This window comes from Lates calcarifer, linkage group LG18 (genome assembly GCF_001640805.2).
Source record: "Lates calcarifer isolate ASB-BC8 linkage group LG18, TLL_Latcal_v3, whole genome shotgun sequence".
In the NCBI taxonomy this organism is placed as follows: Eukaryota; Metazoa; Chordata; class Actinopteri; family Centropomidae; genus Lates; species Lates calcarifer.
Window position 1 is genome coordinate 14,854,399 of NC_066850.1, and position 24,261 is coordinate 14,878,659.

General features: G+C 39.9%; 1 protein-coding gene across 2 annotated transcripts; it reads right to left on the bottom strand.

The window, feature by feature from the left end:
* Positions 1 to 8,115: 8,115 nt before the first annotated feature.
* On the bottom strand, positions 8,116 to 22,779 carry pik3cg (phosphatidylinositol-4,5-bisphosphate 3-kinase, catalytic subunit gamma). Of its 2 annotated transcripts, none has more exons than XM_018684296.2 (24): positions 22,601 to 22,779; positions 21,095 to 21,314; positions 20,785 to 20,956; positions 20,438 to 20,700; positions 20,253 to 20,339; positions 20,065 to 20,165; positions 19,737 to 19,906; positions 19,426 to 19,613; positions 18,423 to 18,530; positions 18,138 to 18,222; positions 17,627 to 18,056; positions 17,421 to 17,519; positions 17,193 to 17,328; positions 14,460 to 14,525; positions 14,112 to 14,255; positions 13,780 to 13,861; positions 12,959 to 13,062; positions 12,702 to 12,848; positions 12,522 to 12,612; positions 12,297 to 12,427; positions 11,478 to 11,589; positions 11,011 to 11,168; positions 10,633 to 10,714; positions 8,116 to 10,300 (listed from the first exon to the last, which is right to left on the bottom strand). In XM_018684296.2, the coding sequence occupies exons 2-24, from the start codon at positions 21,305 to 21,307 to the stop codon at positions 10,101 to 10,103; spliced, it is 3,369 nt and encodes a 1,122-aa protein (XP_018539812.1). In that variant the 5' UTR covers positions 21,308 to 21,314; positions 22,601 to 22,779; the 3' UTR covers positions 8,116 to 10,100. The 2 variants fall into 2 exon arrangements, with proteins under 2 accessions (XP_018539812.1, XP_050933548.1); XM_051077591.1 differs by having other exon boundaries at positions 14,460 to 14,555.
* Positions 22,780 to 24,261: the final 1,482 nt, after the last annotated feature.

Here is a 24,261-nt window from a genome sequence, read left to right on the forward strand (position 1 = left end):
ATACAACAATACCGATGGAACTTTCCACATGTGCTATTTTGGGTAAACAAATTACGTAGAAGCCTTGTGTGTGCAACAGCTAGAATGTCATTATTGGTTATCAATCGGCCATCTCTCATCATCAAGGATACAGTATTATAATGACTCTGGAAAATAAAACCTCCAAGTGGCCCAATCATTCCCCTGTTGCAGTCAATATAGCCTGCCTGCATCGCTTCAAAATGTTTCCCCTGGAGCAGCCCAATAAATTGTTCATGCACTACAGCGCACAAGTTGTTTCTTCTGAAGTCAACTTCTCAGCTGCAGGCAGTTTTGACACAGCAGGGGATGCTTCCTAGCCTATGTCTTTCAGGGTTTATGGATATGTTAGCTTAGCAGTGTCCTGCTGTTTCACTAAAGCAAAAGAATCATTTCATTTCAGCTGTAATGCTTTCCTCACCTCACTTACAGTAAAGCACAGCAGCAGTCAGCCATGTAAACTAACCCGGATTACTTCCCTGCCAGAGGCTTACCGGGAGGCAGCAAATGTCTGAGATAAAGTAATCCATAAAAACTGGTTAATTCTGTTCAAATATGGCATAATAATTCCTTCAGGAAACAAGACGAGAACAACAAGACGACATTAGTACAAAGGGGTCTGAATGCATAATCAAATTAAACTACAGCAGCCTCACATGCAACTGTATACCCTGCCTGCCGTAAAGAGCTGCCTGTTGATGGCTGCACCACACAGCCCGCTGACACACACTCACGCACACTGGGGGAACAGGGAAGGGACAATAGGCGGGGTACTCTACAGTGGTCCTGTCTAGTGTGTCCCTTTTTGTTGGGTGAGGATACAGGAGGGACAGGCAGGACAGGCCACACAAAGGAGAGATAAGAGGGTTTCCTATAGGTTTCTGTGACACTCACCTGCACAGGTAGAGGAGGGGGATCTGCGGAGAGCCATTTCACCTCAACTCTGAGTGACAACAGCAGAGAGGCAGGCCCTGTTTCCTTTGAGTTCTCAGTCAGTCAGTCAGTCAGCCATGCTGGTTTGTTGTTAGCAGCAGGTAAGAGGAAATACAGCAACACTCTGGTGCAATCCTCAGCTCAGTGGAAGCTTAGCTCTGCCGGGATAATACTCCTCTCCAACTGGCTGGCTGGGTAGCAGAAACTTCATAACTCAGCTTATTGTGTACACTTGCTTAATGCACAGCACACCGGGCCGTGGGTAACAGACCAGCTGGATGACTGGGTGTTTGACTAAGGAATTACAGCCACACAGAGACAAGCACAGATTAGTGGGCCCTCTAATGTGCATTAATTACTGTGCCTTCTGTTTAGGTTTAGCTGCAAACCTGTGGGGTCTTAACGGCCCACTTCATGGAGCTTAAAACCAGAGACATCCCAGTGCAAATTAAAGTTATACAATACAGAGTTTCACCCAAGAAAGTGAGATACTGACAATTCATATGGGGCACACGTGACATGGACTTACGGTTCTTCAGCGACAGGTTGAAGTGAAGCACATTCAACAGCCTCATCAGGACAATGACAAAGTCAGGCTGTTACCAACTGAAAGCTATAGCAAAGAATCAGATGATACATCACCAAAAAAGATTCTGAAAAACTTCTCCACACTTTTATCTTAAGGCTGTTGGACTGTAAAGTGCTTTTCTCTTAAAGAGCTGCAGCTCACAGAGAGCTGTGTTAAGATTCATCATCACTGAATATCTAGTACTCTTTTTTTTTTTTATCTAAGATAAGCGATTGCGTCATCACCATTAAAATGTACTTTAGTATGTATAACAGTGATGCATTGCTGTTCAGAATGCTTGTGATGTTCTGTGCTGATTCTGATTTCAGCAGTATGTTCAGTCTAATGGTGGTTCAGACTGTCACACTGTCTTGTTTGTGTGTGGAATCTAGCTGCTCAGCTGAGAACAGTGCTGTTTCAGTGTTAGAGATTCTTTCATACATAATGAACACATCCTGATGTGTTGATATAGTATCCCAGCATTAAAGGGATCCTATGGAGTTTTTGTCCAGTATTAGCTCTGTAGAGCAACACCTCTGTTTACTCTGTATCTTGTGCTCTACTAGCTCGCGCATGAAAATGTATGTGTACATACACAATAATAGATATTTCTGCTTTTAATTATTCCATTGTTGTCACTGAGAAATCATGTTGTGCCCATTATTTTGAAATGGCGGACACTTAACACTGCAATACCCACGAGTCTTGGTTGCTGTTGCTATAGAGTGCTGCAGGAATGAATCCTGAAACCAGGATATAAGTTAGCGTTTTAGCACTTCCAGTTCTCTCATCCCGAAATCTATGGGTTTTTTGCATGGATTTTTGGTTAGATGCCTGAAATAAGGTCTGTGGTTAACACACGCTCAAGATGTTCATGTTCTATTCTACAACATAAAATACGTCAGTAAATATTCCACTCATGATTTTCCAACCTTTTATGTGTCTTAAAAAATACTGTTGCTACCAAGGGCCTAAATGAGACTACAGAGCCTGTCAGGGACATCAAACATCATCATATCAAGCTTGAAAATCAATCTACCCACTGGTCCACATTTACAGCCTTGTTGTGTTTATACAGCACACATCCATCCATCCATCCATTAACTATACTGCTTATCCTTTGAGGGTTGTGGGGAGGGCAGGAGCAAATCCCAGCTTACACTGGGCAAGAAGCAGAAAACACCCTGGACAGGTCACCAGTCTATCATAGAGCTAACAACCATTCACCTGCCAGTTAACCTAACCTCCATGTCTTTGGACTGTGACAGGAAGCCGGAGTACCTGAAGGAAATCCACATGGAGAAAATGCAAAGTCCACATGGAAAAGCCCCACCCTAAACAGGGTTCAAACCCTGACCCTTCTTGCTGTAAGATAATAGCGCTAACCACTCCACCACCATGCCACCCTTCTCACACTCTTGAAAACTATTACTGACTTTCTCAGAGGAAACGCTTTTGTAGAAGTAAGTGCACTGAAGCAAATTACAAGGGAAGCTCAGTGGTGGTGATGTTGAGGTCATGCGATCGTTGTGTAGTTCATTTATAGCCTAACATTACAATTTTATCTCTGGCAATTGTATTTAGTTTTTACAAATAAAAAAAAGATGTTAATTTGTGAAGGTTATCTTGTGGCTCAAAATGTTTAAGTATCATCAACTTTGTCATGGAGTCAGTAATCCAAATTCCCACTGGCTTTTTGTCAAGGGAACCAGAGTGATGTTAATTTTCTAGTTGGACATCAAAAATACGCCATCCCTGCAGCACGCTATAGAGGAGAGGCCAGTCAGAAGACAGGTCTCGGAACAAGAGTTGTATCAAATTCAAACTGCTAAGTCATTGTATTTGCAAACAAAAGTTGGTGTGTTAGTTGCTGGATTGACTGAAAATAGACCCAGGAATCCAAAGTGGACTGATTTAATCTGCAGATTGTAAATTGTCAATAGCAGGATCTTTAGCTCCTGTCCGCTGTTAGCGACACTCGTAACAGCTCCTCCCTCTTCACAACTCTGTATGGCGGGCTCAGATATTCAAAGAAGTGGCATTTCAAAGATTTTATGGGGAGGGAAATGTAAATGCCATTTCAGCCTCAAGGTTCCACTCACTTCACAGGGTACCTTTAAAGCCATGGTGAATCTGTTCTCCATAATTTTGCAGCAAAGATCTGGAGCAAACTTCTAGAAAACCTTAGACTTGCTTAAATCTATATGTTTTATTCATTAAATTTTTAGACTAGCTTACTTTTTCTTTTTTCTTTTAGTCTTGTGTTGTCTCAGTGTATTCTGTAAAGCACATAAAATCAGCATATGTTAAGAATTTTTCCATACTTCTTATACAATTCAGTAGGATTAATAATAGGACATTTCAGTGAAACATTTTACATAAAAAAAGAGTTTCTTTTCTGGTAGTTGAAATGAATCTGACTGAAAACATATTCATATATTTAAAAAATATTTAGGTATAGACAGCTTCTTGTCTTTCCTCCACTTTTGGGAAAGTAATCAGTAAAGTAAATGATCAAATTTGCTGAAGGATTGTGTGTTCCACATTCTACTTCCTCCACATCTAATTGCTTGGCCAACCTCCTCAGTGACTAATTGTTCTACCTGATGGTAACTGATGCTAAATACAGATAGAGTGTGAGAGGCAGTGTCAGGTTGCACACACACAAGCGCATGTGCAACACACACTCCCATGCGCCCTCATATTCTGTCAGTAAGGGTATCCGATCCAGCACACTGACAAGCAACGCCCACGCACACATGCACACACCCAAACACACCTCCATGTTCAGTCTCCAGTTACAGCGGGTACAGATATGTTCACAGTGTTAAATATTAAAGGCTGTAATATTAACGGCTAGGTGTTGTAATCGAGGAAACTGCTAAAAGGTCAAGCTCAGACTACAGGCTGCTCCATGGTCATGTGGTTGACCGTCATGTTATAGCTAGCACTTCTCAAATGTTGACTTGCAGGAGTCACTTAAGTTCAACATTAACTCAAGTGAGGAGGATCTGAGAGGACACAATTGGACGTCTTGTTTAACAGGATGATCTCTGCCTTTTACATGTCTGCTGTATTTCACTTACTACTGAGGCACATTTTTCATTGGTTTTAGCCACAAGATCTGATACTCATTTTCCTTAAAAATTAAACAATTAATCCTGTTGGATTCAAGTTTTAACATCTCAGCATAAACTAACAGCAGCCAAGTTTCACCTTTTGTTTAATGTTCAGATTGGTGTTCAGGGTAAAGTATTTTAAATTGACCCCCATGTCTCCTCATCCTCTACCATTCCTGCACAGTCTTCTCAGGTTAATGTATCAGTCCATTCGTAACTCAATCAGATGTTCATCAGCGAAACCTTCTATTACATTAACAACAAAATGTAAACTGAGAGGTGACTTATCCAGCCCCCCCTCTCCCCGGACACACTTCATTACAGACATTACTGTTTTTAGTTTGGATGCTACATTTGTCCTATTTACTCAGGTTAATCAGACATGATGTTTGGCTTACTTCTTGAATATACAGAGGTAAGAGGGCAAAGGAAATATATTGGAGGAAAAATAACTATGAACTGAATTTCCCGATAAGTGTCTTGAAATGAGTCTTCACATTGCAAACACAACCAGTGTTTATTCTGCTAGCTAGCAAACAGCTACAGCTAACACCTAGTCAAACAAAGAAATATGGAACCCCATTTCTGCCAATATGATTTAGAAAATCTCCCACTATTCTGAGATACTAACTCAATATTTTTGAAATACCAGGTCATTATTTTGAGAGTTTTTCATTATAACTTACAGGATATATATGTAGGATAAATATTTTTTTCCATCACATTGACAGAAATGGGCTTACATACAGAACAGAACCAGAATAAATATTAGCTATCTGAAAACACTTTTACCCTACACAGCTGGAAGAACACAGTCTGAGATATCAGCTAATCATAACCTGAGATCTTAAGGTACTCCTTGCTGACTTTAACTTCCCACCTCCACCCACAGTTCTGAGATGTGGTGGTAACTCCATAAAATAACACCATGGAAGATGAATAATAGTAATAATACCAGGAAAGCTATGGTAAGTGGCACAGTCTATCTTTTACAATACACTGGTTTCATTTCTTGATAACATTGAAGAAAAATGTCATGCCACACTAACAGGAAAGATAAAAAGTTAATGCATGAATGGAGACATCCTCAACAGCTACAGTTCACACTCACAGTGTGAATTCAAAGGGAAAGCATTAAATCTGTATTTATACTCTTCAAGCCACTTAAAGGCAGCCACCATAAATAGACTGAAGTGCATCACACCCACACAACATAATCATATACATGTACATATAACAGCATTTCCATTTTCACAGAAGTACACACACAGATATGTGCACACGTGCATGCAGTTGCACACATACAAGTATTTAAATACTTGTGAGGACCATCACTGCCTTTCCTAGCTCTTAACCTTTAGCTCTACAAATCACCAGAACTTGTAGCTTAATATGTACTTATTAACCCAAATTAACCTCAACCAAAGTCCTGACCCTAAAATAAACCCCTGGGGAAGTGAGGACAGGCCAGATGCCCTCATCCCCAGGATCTAAAACTCAAATCTTCAAGACAGACATACAGGAACACACTGATACCTACACGCATACAGCACATATAAGAGCACCCACACACACACATGCCAGCACGCACAGTGATTTCCCCCGTCGTCTGATCTGGTTCATGTCTTCCTGGAGAGGAACCAGAGATAATAGAGAAAGAGAGTGAATCGATTCTCAATGCTCCAGTTCACTCCAGTTTCTTCCAGTTTCCTCCCACACCAGCCTCACACACCTGTCACAGCTGAGGAGGTTATTCCATAAAAGCTACAGTGCACATTTCTTTTAGAAAAAATCTTGCTTCAAAATCAGTCACTATTAATTTTAAAAGCAGAAGTATGTTCTGAAAAAACACTTGTGTGTCAAAGATAAAGTAAGTTTCAATGCTTTTTCTTTGCTTTAATTTTTCTTGAGATGAGTCTAGAACTTGAGTGGAGTCCAACTGTGGCAAATCACTAAAACATAAAATATTTGCATCACAGTCATCCTTGCTGTCTTTTCAGGCACACTGCCATGCTTTTTTGGGTATTGCTGCCACAAACTGTCAGTCAGAAGAATAGCGTGATGTCAGTGGCATCGAAGAGCAAAAAGAGATCTTCCTATGTAGCGCTAACAGTGGTCAAAAACAATACAGGGTATTTTTAAGCTAACTGCAAATGGTTAACTTCCACTAAGATGTCAGCAACAAAGACACTTAGATCAGAATTTTTCATTTTAACAAAGTACAAAATCATGCCCTTGGTTGAGCAGCAATAAAATGGTAAACTAAAGAACTAAAACATTGAAGATTAGCACAGAATATTAGAATCAAAGATTTATCTGATAAACTGGAAAATATGACTGAACAGCAATAACATGTCACTTACACTTGAGAAATCTGGACTTTAAAAAGACCTGATCTGGCCCACTGGAGGATCAGTGGCACAGTTTTAAGGTGTTTATGAACTTCTTCACAGGATTTTTTAAATTATCTATTGTTAAGTGTCCAGGGCCCATCTGTTGCATGGAAGGAAGAGAATAGAGACGGATGGGTTATTGTTTGCACTGATACCATTGCATACTATTAATTTGATTGGAAGTAAATACTACCCACTCATATTTACACTAGATATTCAGTTTTTATGTTAAGTGACACTTTTATAAGAGACTAAATATTGTTCAATCTGTCATTTCAAGCTTTCACAACCCACAGGTCAGTGTGGACAAACTCTGTAATTTCCTCAATGGACTTGTGGATTATATGAAAATAAAGCTGCCGCACTTCATTTTTCAGGAAATGTGAGAGGCTGAGTATACATTATGTATCTATGTATATATATATGTATATTTATGTTCAGTTGTCCCACAGAGGTACAATGAATAAATTCATATCCAACATTATGAATGTTAAGGAGGCATAGTAAACACCAAGAGGAAAGGAATCCATTCCAATCCATTTTCATTTCACTCTATTCAATGAACAGCCTCAATCACTTGTCAGATAAGCTTCTACACAGTTCATAGGCATACTGCTGAAAAGCTTACAATTACTACAGTAACAATACAGAAAGAGGCCTCAGAGCAGTGAGGAATGAAGAGGATTATGCATCTAATCCATTTAGACCCTAAACACCCTGCAAATCAAAACGTATATCACAGTTACTGGTATAAGACAAAAGGATATGAAAGAGACTTGCACTTCACACCCACTCATACTTTTCTGTTTGAGCTGTCATGAGAGGGTGGAAAGGAAAACTGACAGAAAAGAAGAAAGGACTTGATTGTGAAATAAAGGAACTGAGTGGCAGAGAAAGAGGAGGAGGAGAGGATGAGAATGCTTGATATGGTGTCGGCATTAAAACCTTGTTATTATGGGAAAAGGCTGGTGGTGTTGCCCCACCTTGTGGTCAAGGTTAATTATTACGATTTGCAAAGGAGAGAGGAATGTAAATTATTTCTGAACTGCGAAATGGAAACAATCACTAACTCTGGCTTCTGATAGAAAATCCACAAAAAAATATTTATTGCACATAACTTTAATTTTCTGATACTATTCCACAGAGAAGCCAACATGTTCCAATTATTTTACTTTCTGGAATCAATCATAGGAGATACTTACAGGCACAAAAGGCTTTATCGCAAAATGTTATTTCTGAAAAAACATGGAAGGCTTTAATCTTTCTTATGCAAGCTTTTAAAAAACACTGATTTTCAAACTGATGACATTTACTGTAGCTTTTATCTCCAGCTTGGAAGTAATTTATCCTGATCTGACCCTTGTAACATTTATCCACAATCTACGATGGTCAATTCTTTCTTTCATCTCTTAATTTGCCTCAGTCTCTACTTAGATATGATTTCATTTATCTGTCATGATGCACGTGAACAAAAGCTTCAGAGAGTTATGTGAATTATGAGCTCATTATTTTCAGTCAAAGCTGCCTTGAAAGGGTGAATATGATCTGGCTTAAAAACATGAGATATATTCCATGCTTCTATAAGAAGTGACTCCAGCACTGACCAGCATCTGCTGAATGTCGCATGCCACTGTAGCGTTACAATGCCACAGATTATAAATTCTTATAAATTAGCATTATCAAATTTGACTTTTAACACATATTTTTGGAATTTAAATTTCATGAGCACAATGTTTCAAAGGACATGTAATAAGTATTTCATAACAGTCAGTGCAAATAAAAAGATTACCGCTGTATAAATAAAAAAACTCACTATTAACAGGCTGGTCCTTTCATTTTCAATCTAACAGCTCCTCTAGAGCTGAGGGACAGTGCAGCACTACTTCAGCAAGAACTCAATAAACAGTGCAACATCTAATGTGGAAAAATTGAGAGAAATTTCCTCAGTAGAAAATACTTTGAAGTAGGAACAGGGAGTAGTCTGAGTGAAAATGATTAAAATAAGAGATGTAGAGATCCAGTTCCTCACTCATGTAAACAAAGTTTCTACTCTAAATTGCCTTTTATTTCGTCATCACTGTTTCGCAGACAGACACCTTTTCCTCTGACAAACATGAGAATGGCACGCTAAGTTTCCACTGTTAGACATAGGACTTTTGAGAGAGAGAGCATAATCTCCAAATGATGTAAACTAGATTTTGTAAGACAAACAGGAAAATAAGAGTAGAGGTAACTCTGACAGGAGGCAAAGACTTCTGATTGTTATCTTGATGCTGATTTAAGCAAAAGAAAAAAATCCTATAAATGTTATTTTGTGAGCTTGGTGCAGATGTTTGACTTGGTCTAAGCAATGCAACAAAAACTGTCACTCCTGCGGTGTTTCTATGGAAACCCATTTACGCCAATGTGATGAAAAAAACATGTAAGTCATTATAATGAGAAATGTTCTTAAAAATTGGAGGCTTGGAGAGTATTTCATTATTTTGAGATACTTAGTATTTCGAGAAAGCTTCCCATTATAATGACCTACAGCATCTTTTTTTTTAAATCAACTTGGCATAAACAGGCTTCCATAATTTTTTGCTCTGGTTATCTTCACCACTGAATATAATTAAGTTCATTTATTTCAGCACTTTGGTATCTTGGTGCCAGGTCTGGATGTGTGCATGAATTCCTTATGAAAATCCTTATGATTCCTCCACTTACACTTCTTACACTACACCCAATGTAGATTTGGTTTCAAAGATCCAGTGTTTTTCCAGAGTTTTAACGCTTGGTTTTGATGTTCCACATGATTTACACTCATTACATCCCATTTCTTAGTTTTTCATCTGCTCTCATTAATCTTCATAGAAACGTTTTCATATCTGAGATGATCTGTGGTCTAAATTACACAAGGTGTGTTGGCAGGTATAATGAAAACAAAATATTTTTACATTAATTTTCATAGCTTTTCAGTCTTCTGTAGGAACCTTGTTGTAAGACTCTCTTATTTACATCACATAAAAAAATAGGAAATGCCTTAAAATAATCTTAAAATGAACAACTTGAAATCTTTCCTAACTTGTACTAAGTGGACCGTTTCTCCACCCCCTGCTTGATCCCCAGCACCAGGTGAACAAACCAGTTGATTTGAACCATCCAGCCTTTCTCCCTGCAAATCTCTATCTGGTCCAGCAGGTGGCGTTGTGCCTCGTCCTCACTGCGGCCAACAGTCAGAGCCTCACGGATGTACTCGATATCCTCCTTGCTAGTCAGCTGGGGCATGCCTGTTAAAGTGCAAGTGAGCATCTATCAGTATCCATCTATTGTTCTGTTGTTTAATATCTGACAAGTCCATCCCATTGCATTATTGTAAGTAGCTCTGTTCTGTCTTATTTATAATCAGTGAAGACAAAACATGGCACCAAACAAATTAGTGACCATGTTTCAAATATAAATCCCTGTGATCCAGCTGCAAACAGGCGAGCCAAAAACACAGAAAGGGACACAATTAATCCAAATTCCATTCAAGGAAATGATAGTAACATATTAGTTTAGTTCTGCTGTATAAAGGCACAAAAACACACAAAAAATTGGGTTGTGAGGGGAGAGGTCATACCTGTCATCAGCATCATGGAGAAGAGAATGATGAGCAGGTTGGTGTGGTGCCGAAGGGCGAGATAAGCCTTCACACACACGTCCTGAGACAGAGATAAAAGGATGTATGATATACACATACTGTACATACAGACATGCAAAAGATAAGGATAAAAAGATAAGAGACATTTGGGCTGATGTAAAACATCCTCCGGCTTCTGTATCAGAGGTCACATCGTGGCAACAGCTGCTACTTTCAACGTGGTCACTCGCTGATTTCTGCAAATATTTATTATTATTATGGTCTTTCTGAAGAGTGGTGGATGAATGTTAATGTAAATGTATCTGTGTATGTGGATGTTTAGTGCTTTTGCATGAAAAAAAATCCCATTTGCTGCACCTGGAATTTCTGGAAGTGGGGGCTACTTTTCTTTCCTGATGTTCCCATCACATACAGGAAGTCTGGTGTGAGCACGAAGGGAACCCACTCCTTACTGATTCCCATGAAGCTCTTATAATTCCCCAGGATGTGACCAAAGTCAATGTGGAAGAGATTCCCTGCAGAAACACAAAGGAGATTAGTTTTCAGTATTTCCTTTAGTTTTTTTTGTTTTGTTTTGTTTTTCCTGAGCTAGAAAAGAGAATATGGCAGTTTAGCTGAACTCTTTCATTTCAAAATTGTGGCTGAAACATTCTGGAAAGGATTTTCTTCTGTAGTATTATTGAAATCAACATTTCAGTCCAGTCTATTTATAGGTTTTTACCAAAAATGTAAATGAACAAGATGTAAAAAGACTTTTTTTGCTAACAGTATAGATTGTAATGTTCCACGACTTCACTTCCAGTTTGCCCTAACAATGTCATTACCAGACTCAGTGATCATGATGTTGTCATTGTGGCGGTCCCCGATTCCCAGGACATATGTAGCCACACAGTAGCCACCACAGGAATACAGAAACCTCTCCACAGCCTGCTGGAACTACAGAGACAGAAAAAATATTTCAAAATCTCAGAGATTTGATTGGTGGACTTCAGGTTTTTGGTTTGAAATGTCAGATTCAAATGATGTGTCTTTGAATAAGGCACTGAATGGAGTTCTTGTTGTTTCATGTGAGGAAACTGTCACTTGGACTCTTTGCTGTTGATGTAATGTACAATACTGTGCTATGATATACCAGACAAAAAAACATACTAAAGTACAGAGTGGAGTTCTTAAACAAAGCTAAAAGATGAGGAGTTGAAAAATAGATTGTAAAAAAAACAGCAGGAACACTGATAAAAAATGAGCTGTAGACACTGGGGGTGCAGGTGTCATGGCTAAAAGTAGTGTGTGTGATTGTTGGTGACAGGAAAAACCCTGAGGGTTGCTTCCTTCCTCTATGTTCGCTGCTGCTTCCTCTTACATCTGATCGACTGAGAAACTGCTGGAGACACAACTGTTCCATCAGCACAATGAAACCATCATACATTATATTTAACATGTCTGCTTTAGTATTCACACAGGTTTACTACTTACTGAGGTAATAACCAAGGAGTGTTGGTTATCATCCATCTAGATACCGAATGTTTCAAATTGGATGGATGGATGCACTGGAGAAGGGTTTGAATGTTTATGTTTCTATAGTTCAAATACTGATTTGCATGTTATCTGGTGAGTTGAGTTTCATCAGACTGAGCCTGTTGTACCTTGTCCTCGCTGACACACTTGTCCCGCAGCCACTGATAAAGGATTTCATCTTTAAAAGCGCCGGTGCTCCCGACAACACTCTGCTGGATGTTAGCAATGGTGGTGGCATCTTTCACAATCTCAATCATACCTACAGAGACAGAGACAGAGAGAAAGAGTAAATATCACAGAAATGTAATATTCAACTTATTGGTCTTCCACACCTGTCTTCTGGTACAACTGACCTATTCTGTTTCCAGTGGAGATGCAGCCATATGGTAACAGACAGAGATCCAGTGATTCAGTCTCCCAGATTGACTCCATGATAAGCAGAATCTGAGGGGACACAAGAGGAAGTGCAAAGAATAAGAGTCTTTCCTCAGTCATTTGCTAACCTCTGTGTTTGACACGATGCTGCAACTCACCTGCAGGATGAGCATATCCTGTCTGAGGTCATCACCATCTTTGAATATGATGCCGATGGGGTCTTTGGACAGAGTGGTGGGGTCGGCCCTTTTAAACTGCAGCCACAGTGGCTTCTTTTTGGATGCCATCACTTTACACTGCTCAATCTGTAAGCAGGCACATGTACTGTGAAATTCAGTTCATTAAAACTTGCAGAAACCTGAGTGCAAGTGTGTATGGTTTTCTCCAGTATGCGATATGAGTGTGTGTCCCTCACCAGCAGGGCCCCGGCTCTCAGTCCAGGATCATAAGGGACTCTGAAACTCTCCGGCAGACCAGATGACTGCAGAGTCTCCAGCTTCTGACGCAACTGAAACACCACTGACGAACACACAGCATACACACACACACACACACAGTTAGTTTCACTTCTTGAAGATTTATTTTATCTAAATCTTCAAACCGTAAAATGACCGTTACACACACTGCTACCACTGAATTTCAGTTTTTGTTCTTAACTCGGTTTTTATCACTCAGTTTAAGGCAGGAACGCACGCACATTGGAAAGTTTGACAGAGCGAAGACCAAAAAAAATAGTTTATCATCTGGGACTGGTCAAAGTAGTTGATGAAATGTCAAAGCTATATGAGTAGCAGACGCTGCAGTGGATGATGTCAGGCTGAGTCTTTGATTGTTACATTTTTGTACGTCCTTTTTTTGAATTAGTTTTCTCTGCTGCTAAACATGGTATCTTGCTGAGAGCAGGTGGTGGTGATAGTCACTTTCCAAGAGCCTCAGCCATCATTGTGTTTACAATACAAGAGGTTAGACTACATTCTCTGGGCAGCGCTACTTCTCCAGGGGAGCCCTGACGATACAGTGACTAACTATTGGAAAGTGATGAGACAGGCCAGCTGGGGTGTGGCTAGCTGGTTAGCATGCTAAGAAAAGAAAAGAAATGACAGAACTAGAAGCAAAACGTTGTTCCTTTCCACTGCTGAGATGGCTTTTGGTGAGTAAAATAATGATGTTTGATGCTGAACTCTGTGTTTCTTCTAAACTGGAAAGTAAGCAGCAAGTTTTATTTCTCCTTCTTACCTTGTGCAGTGACGTCGTATTTATCAGCAGACATGGCCTTCATCTCACGGGTGACTTTCTGCAGAGCCTCAGTCATCTCCACCTAGAGAGCATCAGTTCATCTTGTCAGAAGTTGAAAAAGTTGGAATTGAAAATTGAAAATGTTTTACAGACATACTGCAAATCTGACTAGAAGGTAATGACAGCTCACGTGGCTCCCTCTCTTCTCTCTCTCGGGATAAGACAAGATGAAACAAAGTTCCTGAAGCATTTTACACCTGTGTGTTTTTTTCTTTTCTTTTTTTTTTATTTAAGTGTAAGGCGATGCGTACAAAGCCTAACTTGTTACTCACCTGTTTCCTGTAGTCCTGCAGCATGGCCTCACCGCAGCCTCTGAGGTAGGCCTCCAGCAGGACAGCATACCTCTGCTGGTAGTGCATGGACTGGGCGATCTCACTGCGCAGGAACCAGAATAGAAAATGACCTATACGCTTACTCTGTGGAGAGAAAACAAAACTGACTGTAACTGACTGCAAATGTTTATCATAATCCATCAGAAATCAGTCGAGATGACAAAGACATAACAGGAAGACACAGACAAAACAAATGAATGGGATCAAATATAGAATCCACAGGAAAACACATGCACGCACACACACTAAGACAGTGTAAAAACAGACACAGATGTTGGTCCTGCTTACCCTCAGAGCTCTCTTCAGCAGGAACCTCACCAGGGCACTGTCATGGTAGGGCTCAAACTTGACCGCCTGCACAAGACACATACACACATACATACACTCAGAGACACAGACAAACTCTGATTAAAAAGCACATGCAAATATAAACAAGACTTCTAGCTTTCAGTGTACATGTATACATACATGCAAACACAGAGGAACCAGTTACTGTTGCCACATGAAACACATTCAAAAACCTTATGGATACACTTCAAACCACATTGAAGTCAAACTGAAAATAAGATGGTTGTCTTTTTTAAAAAAGTTGAGATAAAGGTTCAGCTTTTTTATTTTTTGCAAATTCTGAAATTAAAGGAACTGATCAAGTCATGTTGCTATAGAGAATTGTACCTGCCAATAAACAAGAAGAAGACTTTAAGCAGATGAGTCAAAACATTCCAAAATAAATGGTAAAAAGGAAGGAAGTGCAAGCAAATGGAGCTACTTGCAAGTTTTGTTATTGCTACATGGCCAATGCTCTTCTTCTTCAGGGCAGTCTGTATGCCACACTGACAAGATAGACTAGTCAGGCCACAGTTAGCTGGTTGGCATGCTAACCTCAGTAGAAAAAAAGGTGAAGCAAAACACTGCCGTTGCTTTCCACCACAGGAGACAGCTTTTGATCAATAAAGGAATGAAGTTTGATGTTGAACCTGCAAAGTTTCTTCTACATTGTTAAATAAACAGCAGTTAATGCTAACATTGGCTATGCAGCAAAACTTACAAATAGCCTCTTTTAAGGCCTCGGTGACACACAAATCACAGTGCAAAGAATACACTACGGATTTCACAGGCTGCCTTTAACAGTCTGAGTTCAGTGGGTACATGTGACGCAGCAGAAGCTGGACTGTGGCAGTAAAGGCAAAGCAGTGAAAACACTGAGTTTGTTGTGCTCATACAGGACTCCATAAATCAAATGTTAGCAGAAAGGAGCGGTTCAACAGGTCAGGGAGACAACCAGACAGATAGCAGAAACACAACAGCAATGTGACCTGAAAAACAAAACCACTCAGATATGACTTGACTCTAATATTGGCTAATATCCTAAGCCTAAAATGTCTTAACCGTTGCTATTAAATTCAGTTTTTCCTCTGTTTGGTTTTGTGGTGTTTAGTTCTAAAATAGACTACTCTGCATTTAAAATAGAAAAAACATAGTCACACCTGTGCTACCTGTTCTGAGTCAGTAACACCTTTTCAATGCAAGTTATCACTCAGTTGGAAATGATCAATATTTGAAACATGAAACTTGAGGAAGCAGAGTATTTCTCTGAAGAATTCCATAAATGCATATCTTGAAATGACCTGGAATGAAACCTTCCACATGTCACTGAAGTGCACAGGATACAATGATAGAAGTATACGGAAGAAAGAGACATTTTCCTATCAGACCAAAAGGTCCTTTGTTGGACTCAGCTGATAATTCATACTGCTCATGCAAAATTGACCACAAAGTCAATTATACAAATACATCAGAAGACAAACATGTAGCGTGTATGTGCAGAGCTGCCTCTTTCCACAAGCTTGTAAAATGTGACTCAGGTGGAAGAGAGCTCCATCAAATCAAGTCTTTTTTTCTGCCAAATGTGCTGTGTTACATCGTCAGTGTAATACACAGCACAATAATAACTTGGTATAATTACTATAATTACTGTGAAAAGTGACAATTTGAGTTTAACCTAGAACAATAAATGATGTATTCAGCAGACCTCATCAGACATCATAAACATGTCTCTCCAAAACATAATCAGTATGTTTTCATTCAACAGTTAGTCAGTGGAAATTTAGTCAGATATTTTACTTAGGTGATGGTAGCAGTGCCTCAATGTAAAAATGCTCAATTACTCCTGTCACCATAATTCTACTGAAGCAGACATACAAAAGTACTAAGCAGCAAAATGTAAAAAAATCTGAATTTGCTTTCTTACAGAGGATTAGATGAGAATTATACTAAAACTACGGCAAGCAGCTGGTTAAAAAATGTTTTTAAATCCACCAAGACACACTAATTGATATGTTATACCTTGTCTGTTTAATCTGTACAAAGATCAAAGTCAACATCAATTCACTATTTTATTTAGGGCTTTGTGATTAATTCTTGGCCAGAAGCAGTAATTTCCTGGAGTCTCTGCTGGTTGCCTGGCAACTGTTACCAATGAACAGACCTGTGCTTGTAATTTCCCCATGTTTATAGTCTTCATGCTGAGCTAAGCTAACTGGCTGCTAACACTGGCTTAACATTCAATGTACAGTGTTTTTGTAGTGTATTTTTAAACTTTCAGACTCTTCCATACCAAATATAAAAGCACTCATTATACAGACTGGTTAATTTTCATAGTGTTATATAAATGGTGACTGATGCATCAACATGTAAAGAGCATCATAATGCTATAGCTGTTCCTGTTAAACTAAAACATTTTGTCAAAGAATTTTATTTTGGGTTGTTCTATCTGACTTTATGTGCTTCATGTGTTATGAGATGATCCTGAATAAATCCTAATTTACCAAATAACCCTTTACAGCTGCCAAATAAATGCAGTGGAGAAACAGCACAAAATTTGTCCCTGAAATGTAGTGGAGTAGAAGCATGAAGAAGCAGAAAATATAAATACTCAAGTAAAATACAAATGTCTCTTTACCACCTTTAACAGGGTAGTCATAAAAAAGACAAGTAAGTAAAGAAAATGAAAAGACTCACCTGTACAAGCTGCAGAAGATATCTAAGCACATCATCATCCTCCAGAGTCTCCAGCTTCCTGACAGCCATTGAGCGAACCTGAGCATCAGAATAGTGACAGTCCAGCAGCTGCATGGCCAGACCAACATCCAGGCCACTGAACAATGGGAACAACATGACCATAAGTGATTGGGACACTGAACCTTCTGAAGACAGACACATATAGTGGCAGTATGAAAACCCTTTTACCTGCTGTCCCAAGCACTGCTGCGCTCCAACAGACGGTGTGTTGCCAAAACATCTTCCTGTTTCCCCCATCTGACTGAGCCCAGCAGCTTTGGATAGGCCCTGAGAACAGGAAGAGATTAGTGGCAAAATTAATATCCAGCCATGGAAGGAAGAAAATAATAATGCATTTGTAGTCTATTTTCTTTCTAATAAAATAAAATAAGTACCTGGGGTCGCGCATACACTCATGTCTGAAGTGCCAGAGCAGCTCTTTGTCCTCAGGACTGAGTGGATGCAGGGGGTCGGTCGAAACGATAGCTGCAAACTGTTTTTTCAGATGGTTCGGCATCTCTCTCTGCCCTCGCTCCCCTCCCTCGACGTCCTCACCCACGGCCGCTACGTCCCTGCCGACGTCGCGGCTCTTGGGCAGCACCACGGGGTAACAGTACTTGTCCAGTAAAATGGCGATGGCCATGGAAGAGGCCTTGTCTGGGTTGGTTGCCGAGGTGAGCTTGTCTGCATTAATGCTGCTGCTGCTCTCCTCGCTCTTCTCTGGCATCTTCCACATGTGGAGGATGAACTCGCCCTGACGGAGCAGAGAGCGGTGGTCGATCAGGAGCAGGTTGACGTAGTACAGGAGACGACTCTTCGTCTTTCCTGAAAGATGGAAAGAGAGACAGATAAGCTTCATCTGTAAATTATCAACATGACAGACAACTACATGTGAGAAGGTCTTACCATCATGGCTGCCTCCTCCTGCTGTATTGTCCTGGTAGGAGCTTCCCTTGGAGTTTGGCGTCTGAGGCTGCTTCCCACAGACCACCTAGATGAGAAAAGTAAGGCAGAGCAGAACCATAATGTAACAGAGTATAGAGAGACAACAATTCAAGAAAATTTCATTCATCTATCTCCCTTACATCAGAGTATGAAGAAACTTCCATGCCCCAAAATGTAACATGTACAGTACATGTGAAGAGTGGTTACCATATTTACACCAGCTTTGAATTAAACATATGAGTTTACCTGGAGGTTGAGGCGAGCTCCCTTAGGTAGGTCCTTGATCTTAATGTTAAACTCTAACCAGCAGTTCCACAGCACTTCTTCATTGAAGGTTTTGGAGGTCGTCCTCTCCTAAAAGAATAAATTCAGGGTTAAACTCTGCTGTCTCTGCTGCTGCACCCTCATGTCATTATAATAGACAGTATATTTGTATTAGCAATATCCAGCTCTGCAGTCATGACATGAACTCCCCTGTCTACTGATCTGAGACTCACAGAATTAGAAACATCTTTTAAACCACTTGTAAAATCTAAAAAAAAAAAAAAAAGTGCATTATAAATATTACAGTTAGGTATTTCAATCCGATTTATTCAGTTTAGTATTACTTTCAGTTGCCTTCTATCTAAATTCTATTTGCCACATTGCAGTCCTTTATTTTGTTATTATTCATTTTGTTTATTTTTCTTCAATATCCTTTTCAATATGGTTGTTTACATTGTTAGTGGCAGAGTCCGCCGCTCCCCAGCGTGATTCAAATTACCTTCACGCACTAAAGATTCACAGGAAATGATACATTATGTAATCCAGTATTACTGTTTTTAATTTTATCTGACTGATATCAGACTCACTGTTCACTATTGACTCTACTGCAGCTGTATCACATCTGTATTAACCTACTGCTAATGCAAACTCAACATTTCCTACTGCTGCCAGTTCACATTAACAGCACTCAACTGGTGAAACATGGGGTTGCTTTTACTGTGAAGGAAACGACCTTTATTTGCCACCAAGGTCACACTTAATTAAGACAGTCAGCATTAATCTTTTCTGACATCAGATCAGTTTTAAATACTGTATGGGATATAATGGAATGGACATTAGCAGCCACAGTGTCACTAGCATTCTTTTTGTGTTTTTCTACAGTAAAAGATTAAGCATCATCAAGTCACAGCCACTGTCCTTCAAATTTTCTTTTCTGTGTCTTCAAAGGTTTCACCAGTATACTGGACATGTATCCTTTCCTCACCTGGGCTAAAAGCTGCTGGCCATGGAAGATGCTGGCCTCTATGAAGACAATAAACTCTGGGATTTTGGGCAGGGATGGGATGTCAATACCCAGCACCTTCACTCTGAACTTCCTGTTACAGTCCCACATGGAGATGGTAAACACTCGCTCATGGTCTTTCCCATCGATGGTCAACTGCTCATGGGTACCTGAGTGAAGTCAAATTGGGACGCTAAATTAGGAGTTCGAACATACATATCACTAAACCTGAACAGATACAGTAAATACATCACACACACATAACAAGGCACATCACCCCCAGTTCAAGTCACCTGCGACTCCAGTGCAGTCATCCACTTGGGCCCAGTCCTCCTTCTGGACCAGATCCAAATCAGGATCAGGCGGTGTCTCCAGAACCAGGTGGATCTCTTCGCCATTCTTCAGACACTGACGAATCCAGTTAAAGTTCTGCAGTGGTTTATCCCCGTACAGGTACTCCTCCCTGTGTGAATGTGTATTTAAAAGGTTACTTTATATCTGCTTTAAATTATTCTCCATATCATAATTTCTTACTCTTAAGTTGCAGTGCAAACTTGATTACATTGGCTACATGCATAAGTGGCTCAGGTGTGATTGCAGGTGTTTTAGTATCTGGCATACCTGCCACACACACGTAGCACATAGTCTGCCTCACACATGTTGTCAGGGATTCCCAGCAAAACTCTTTTATTTGCTGTCTTGGTGAAAAAGCTCGCCAGTACCTAAACAAGATGGAGAACAGTCAGAAACAGAATAGGAAATGGTCGAACGTAAACACATAACCAGTGTTCATCACTACACTGGTCTACCTGTGCTGGTGTGTCATCGATCGAGACCTTGATGGTCTGGCTGGCCGTGCCGATGTGGATCACCACCAGGATGTGACTGTTACTGACCTGAGAGGTGGAATAAACCAGCAGCACAAAATGCGAATTAATGAGGAGACTGAATCAGTCAGTTAAAAAAATAACAAAATCACACACATGTACTGTACCTTGCTGAGCAGGTGCTCAGGCAGCGGCTTGCGGGTCACCCAGGGGTCCATGGAGTAGAGTTTTGGGTCTCGGTCAGACAGCTCGATGCGTCTCGGCGTCAGCAGCTTCCTACGCGTGAACTCCAGCTCATCGTCGTGCACGTTGCTGACATCAGTCACGTCATAGCCAATCAGGTAGTTTAGGTAGCGCTGGTACTGCAAGGACTCGTCTGAGGGTTGGGGGCGGGGCACCAGCTGGATCCTCCCCACGTCCTTCTTGAGGGCTTTTGACACAGAACAGACGATGTTTACACTAACTGAGTTTCTGACTCCATTAGGAAATAAAAATATCTGTCACTGGTTAGTACCTCTCCAGTAGCGAATGCAGTCCAGTGTTTGGAAGACCTGGTGCTTGTCGTAGATCTCACACACGTTGCCTTTCTTCTGGTAGAGCAGGATGCAGTGGTCAGGAGAAAACCTCTGATAGAACTCAGGACAGAGGTTTGAAGTCACTGCCTTCAGCCACACCTGAGCTTTCACCTGAGAGGCAAGAAATACACTCATCAACTAACAAAACTGAATCACTGTAATATATGTTTAAAGCTATTGAGACCGCCATCTTAACATCCATAAAAAAATAATAATCTGTTTTCACAATAAATCAGTAAATTAGGTGACCTGTTCTACGGTCCAGTTTCCAGCGACATCCAGCTGCAGACTGTCAGGGCTATTCCCACCCCGCGCCACAGTGGGCAGGATGAATTCAACAGAGATCTGGTCCATGGAGGCACTGGAAGATGACGTGATGGCCTTCTTTCTCCTCCTCCTCCGGGTCTCTTCTCTCAGGTATTTAGGCTCTTCGTCGCTCACCTGGGTCTGCTGCCCGTCCATCGCCTAGCTTGAGGGGGATGAGAGACGATAAATATAACTATAATTAAAAGGATATCACGAAGTAAAATGTTTGTGGTCGAGAAATTTTTTGATATAATTAATTACCATGCTTAGATAACATGCAAAAATGAAATCATGCACTGCCAATCATGTCACAAGAATAAATTAGTTAGATAGGTTTTAGATTTTACCATAATTGTTTTTCTATCTCAGATTTGTGAAATGTTCCATTGTCCTGACCATAAAGAAAAGTTTAAAATCACAAGTAATTGTCTGGTCTCTGCAACTGTCGCTTAGGAGCAAAAATCTGCCTTTAAACGTGAATTAATGATTTGACAGTTATCGTCATGATTATTGATGTCAACTGATATGAAATTGTTTATTGTGATAACATATATACATCTTTTTGCCAGCCCTAACTGATACTGATATTGACTACTAACCTTCTGGGCTATGAGCTAACATTAATAAACTCTGTTCATATTATTATTTGTACTTCCAGCTACAAGGAAGTGCTTGTTTCTGTAATCTAATATATTACTGCTGAAGTGGGATATAAATAGTAGGTATCTGTTCAAAACCTGACATAAGCTAAAAGAGAGGATGTTTAGAGACTGTGCTGCTTTCCAGAAAGTTAACATTAAGGCCCAATTTAATTAGAAATGTACAATGTGTAGGAACTGTTTACTACATCTAAAACATTTAGGAAGATTTAGCTAAAAATGTGATGTACTGACTGAGTCAGTCTCCACCAGAGCCTCTCTCCAAAACTTGCATACTATTGTTGCTTTTTGTTTATCTTTTAACTATGACAATTCAAAAGTAAAGATAAACTATTGAAATCATTAACAACAAATGAATGACAAATTAGGAAAACTACATACACCAGCACATCATCATTAATGTCATTGGCAGCCACATTAAAAGTCATCATCTTAATTGCAGTGTTTTAAATCATAGGATTAATGGCTGAAGTTTCCCTTCTGCTTATTTGACACCAGCAGAGGAAGTTTTGAAAAGCAGGAAGCAAAACTCGACACATGCATGTTGCTCAAACTACACAGACTGACTCAGTCTGTTGTTTTGACGACTGTGTCATAATCATTATTAAGTCCATATTTGCTGTTTAAATTGACCATAACAACCCTAAGAGGAGTAAATAGAAGTTTTAAATTCACCCCCAGCCGAACTGGATCAGTCTGTGGAGAATGTAACGGTACAGCTGCCATAATAATCGCAACGAGAGGCGTCACTTTTGTAAAACAAAAACATAAAACCTTTTTACTGACTCACCAATGAACGCAGACGCAGAAGGCAACGAAACCCGGAGCTCTGGACGAAAGTTTCGGCATTTATGCTACATGAGGAGACCACAGAGCAGAACAGAAAATGTTTTTAAGTTTGTGACCATAGCCTGGATCGAGGAAATGCTGCGCTTCTTGTCAGGGAGGCTTGTCAAGTTCACCGGCTAACTTTTTCCAGTCAGAACAAGAACACGACTTCCGGGATTTCTCTTCAAAGTAAAATACTACACGGGAGCACTAAAAAGTAGTATTAGGGTAGATATAGACATACAAACCTCAACCCGTATTCTGCAAAGTATGTAAAAGAATGGATTAAACTTTTCAAAGATATTAAAAAAGTAAATATGCGATAAAAAAAAAACCTAACTACTACCTCTGTTTATAACAACAACAACAACAACAACTGTAATTTCTCTTAAATTCGCATTGCTTCAATTTAGGGTTCTTTTAATAATATGTCTTTTCCTTTTTTATTTAATTTGAAAGTATTGACCGCCGTTACTCTGTAATCATGTCTAACTTTATGTATCCGGCCTCGATGTAGTTCTGTACCACGAACACTGAGGGGCGGTGAACACCCACGGTTTTATAAATGTCAAGCGTCAGCTCCATGAGTCTAATTGATCTGGTCTATCTGATCTGATTTATCAATAGTTTTGTTATGTATAGTGATCAGACTGGTAATGACTAGTATAAACTGATATTTGGAACATTAACACAGTACTGTGTGTGTGTGTGTGTGTGTGTGTGTGTGTGTGTGTACTAATTCATGTAGTGTTACAGCGCCTCCTCGTGGCCACTGGAGGGAAGTGAATTTGATCTGTAGATGAGACCCTTTGGGGCCTCGCGGAGCCTATAACATTATGGATTAGAGTATCTATGTCTCATCATCACCTGTCTGGAGAGACCTGAACATAGTGCTCTCACACCTGAGCCAAGGGCAGGAACTGGGACTTTGAACCATCTCTACTGCATCAAGCAATTGTCAGTGATACTTACAGATTTTAACTTCGTTATATTGATTTATTTGGTGTGAAGAAGATGTTCCTGGGATTATATGAAAGTATAGGGACACTGTAAAAATTAGACCGTATATATAATTACTTGACATAATTGTTACATGATATGGCATGCATTCATACATTATGCGATTGGCTCCACCTTATCCTAACCAATACAATTACACTGAGGGATGAGCTTAATGTACTTAAGGATATAAGTACAGTGGTTATGAATGGGTCTGAAACACAGACAGTCACAAAGATGTCTTTGACCAGGTGAACTTCCTGTTCTACTAGTTACACTGGACACATTACAACTTAGCTGAAGGCTGTATGTCTGCTGCTGCAAAACATTTTTTCCTTGTTTTAAATCTCTGTGTTTGAATATTGTGTTCTAAGCATTTCAGCTCTTTAATTTGATATTAAATGGTCTTGACACGTAGTGACTATAGGGGTAAAACTGTATTCCAATCTTGCAGTATCACAGTCTTATTCTGGTAATGTAGAAAAGTACACATACTTATTAAACAGGAAATTCAAAGTTTTGCAGTTGTCACTTGTGGTACTTTTGGTTTTGCTCGCTTTCATCACTGGAACCCACCCAGTGTTTTATTGTTGTGATGATGAAAATGAGGGGAACCATCCTGCA

Excerpts from the sequence above, each read along its gene's own strand:
- pik3cg (XM_051077591.1), bottom strand. The coding sequence starts at position 21,307 with ATGGACGGGCAGCAGACCCAGGTGAGCGACGAAGAGCCTAAATACCTG. Across the intron at positions 19,614-19,736 it reads TGACTGCACTGGAGTCGCAG|GTACCCATGAGCAGTTGACC; the intron begins GTGACTTGAACT and ends GACTTCACTCAG. Across the intron at positions 12,428-12,521 it reads CTCCACTGGAAACAGAATAG|GTATGATTGAGATTGTGAAA; the intron begins GTCAGTTGTACC and ends CTGTCTCTGTAG.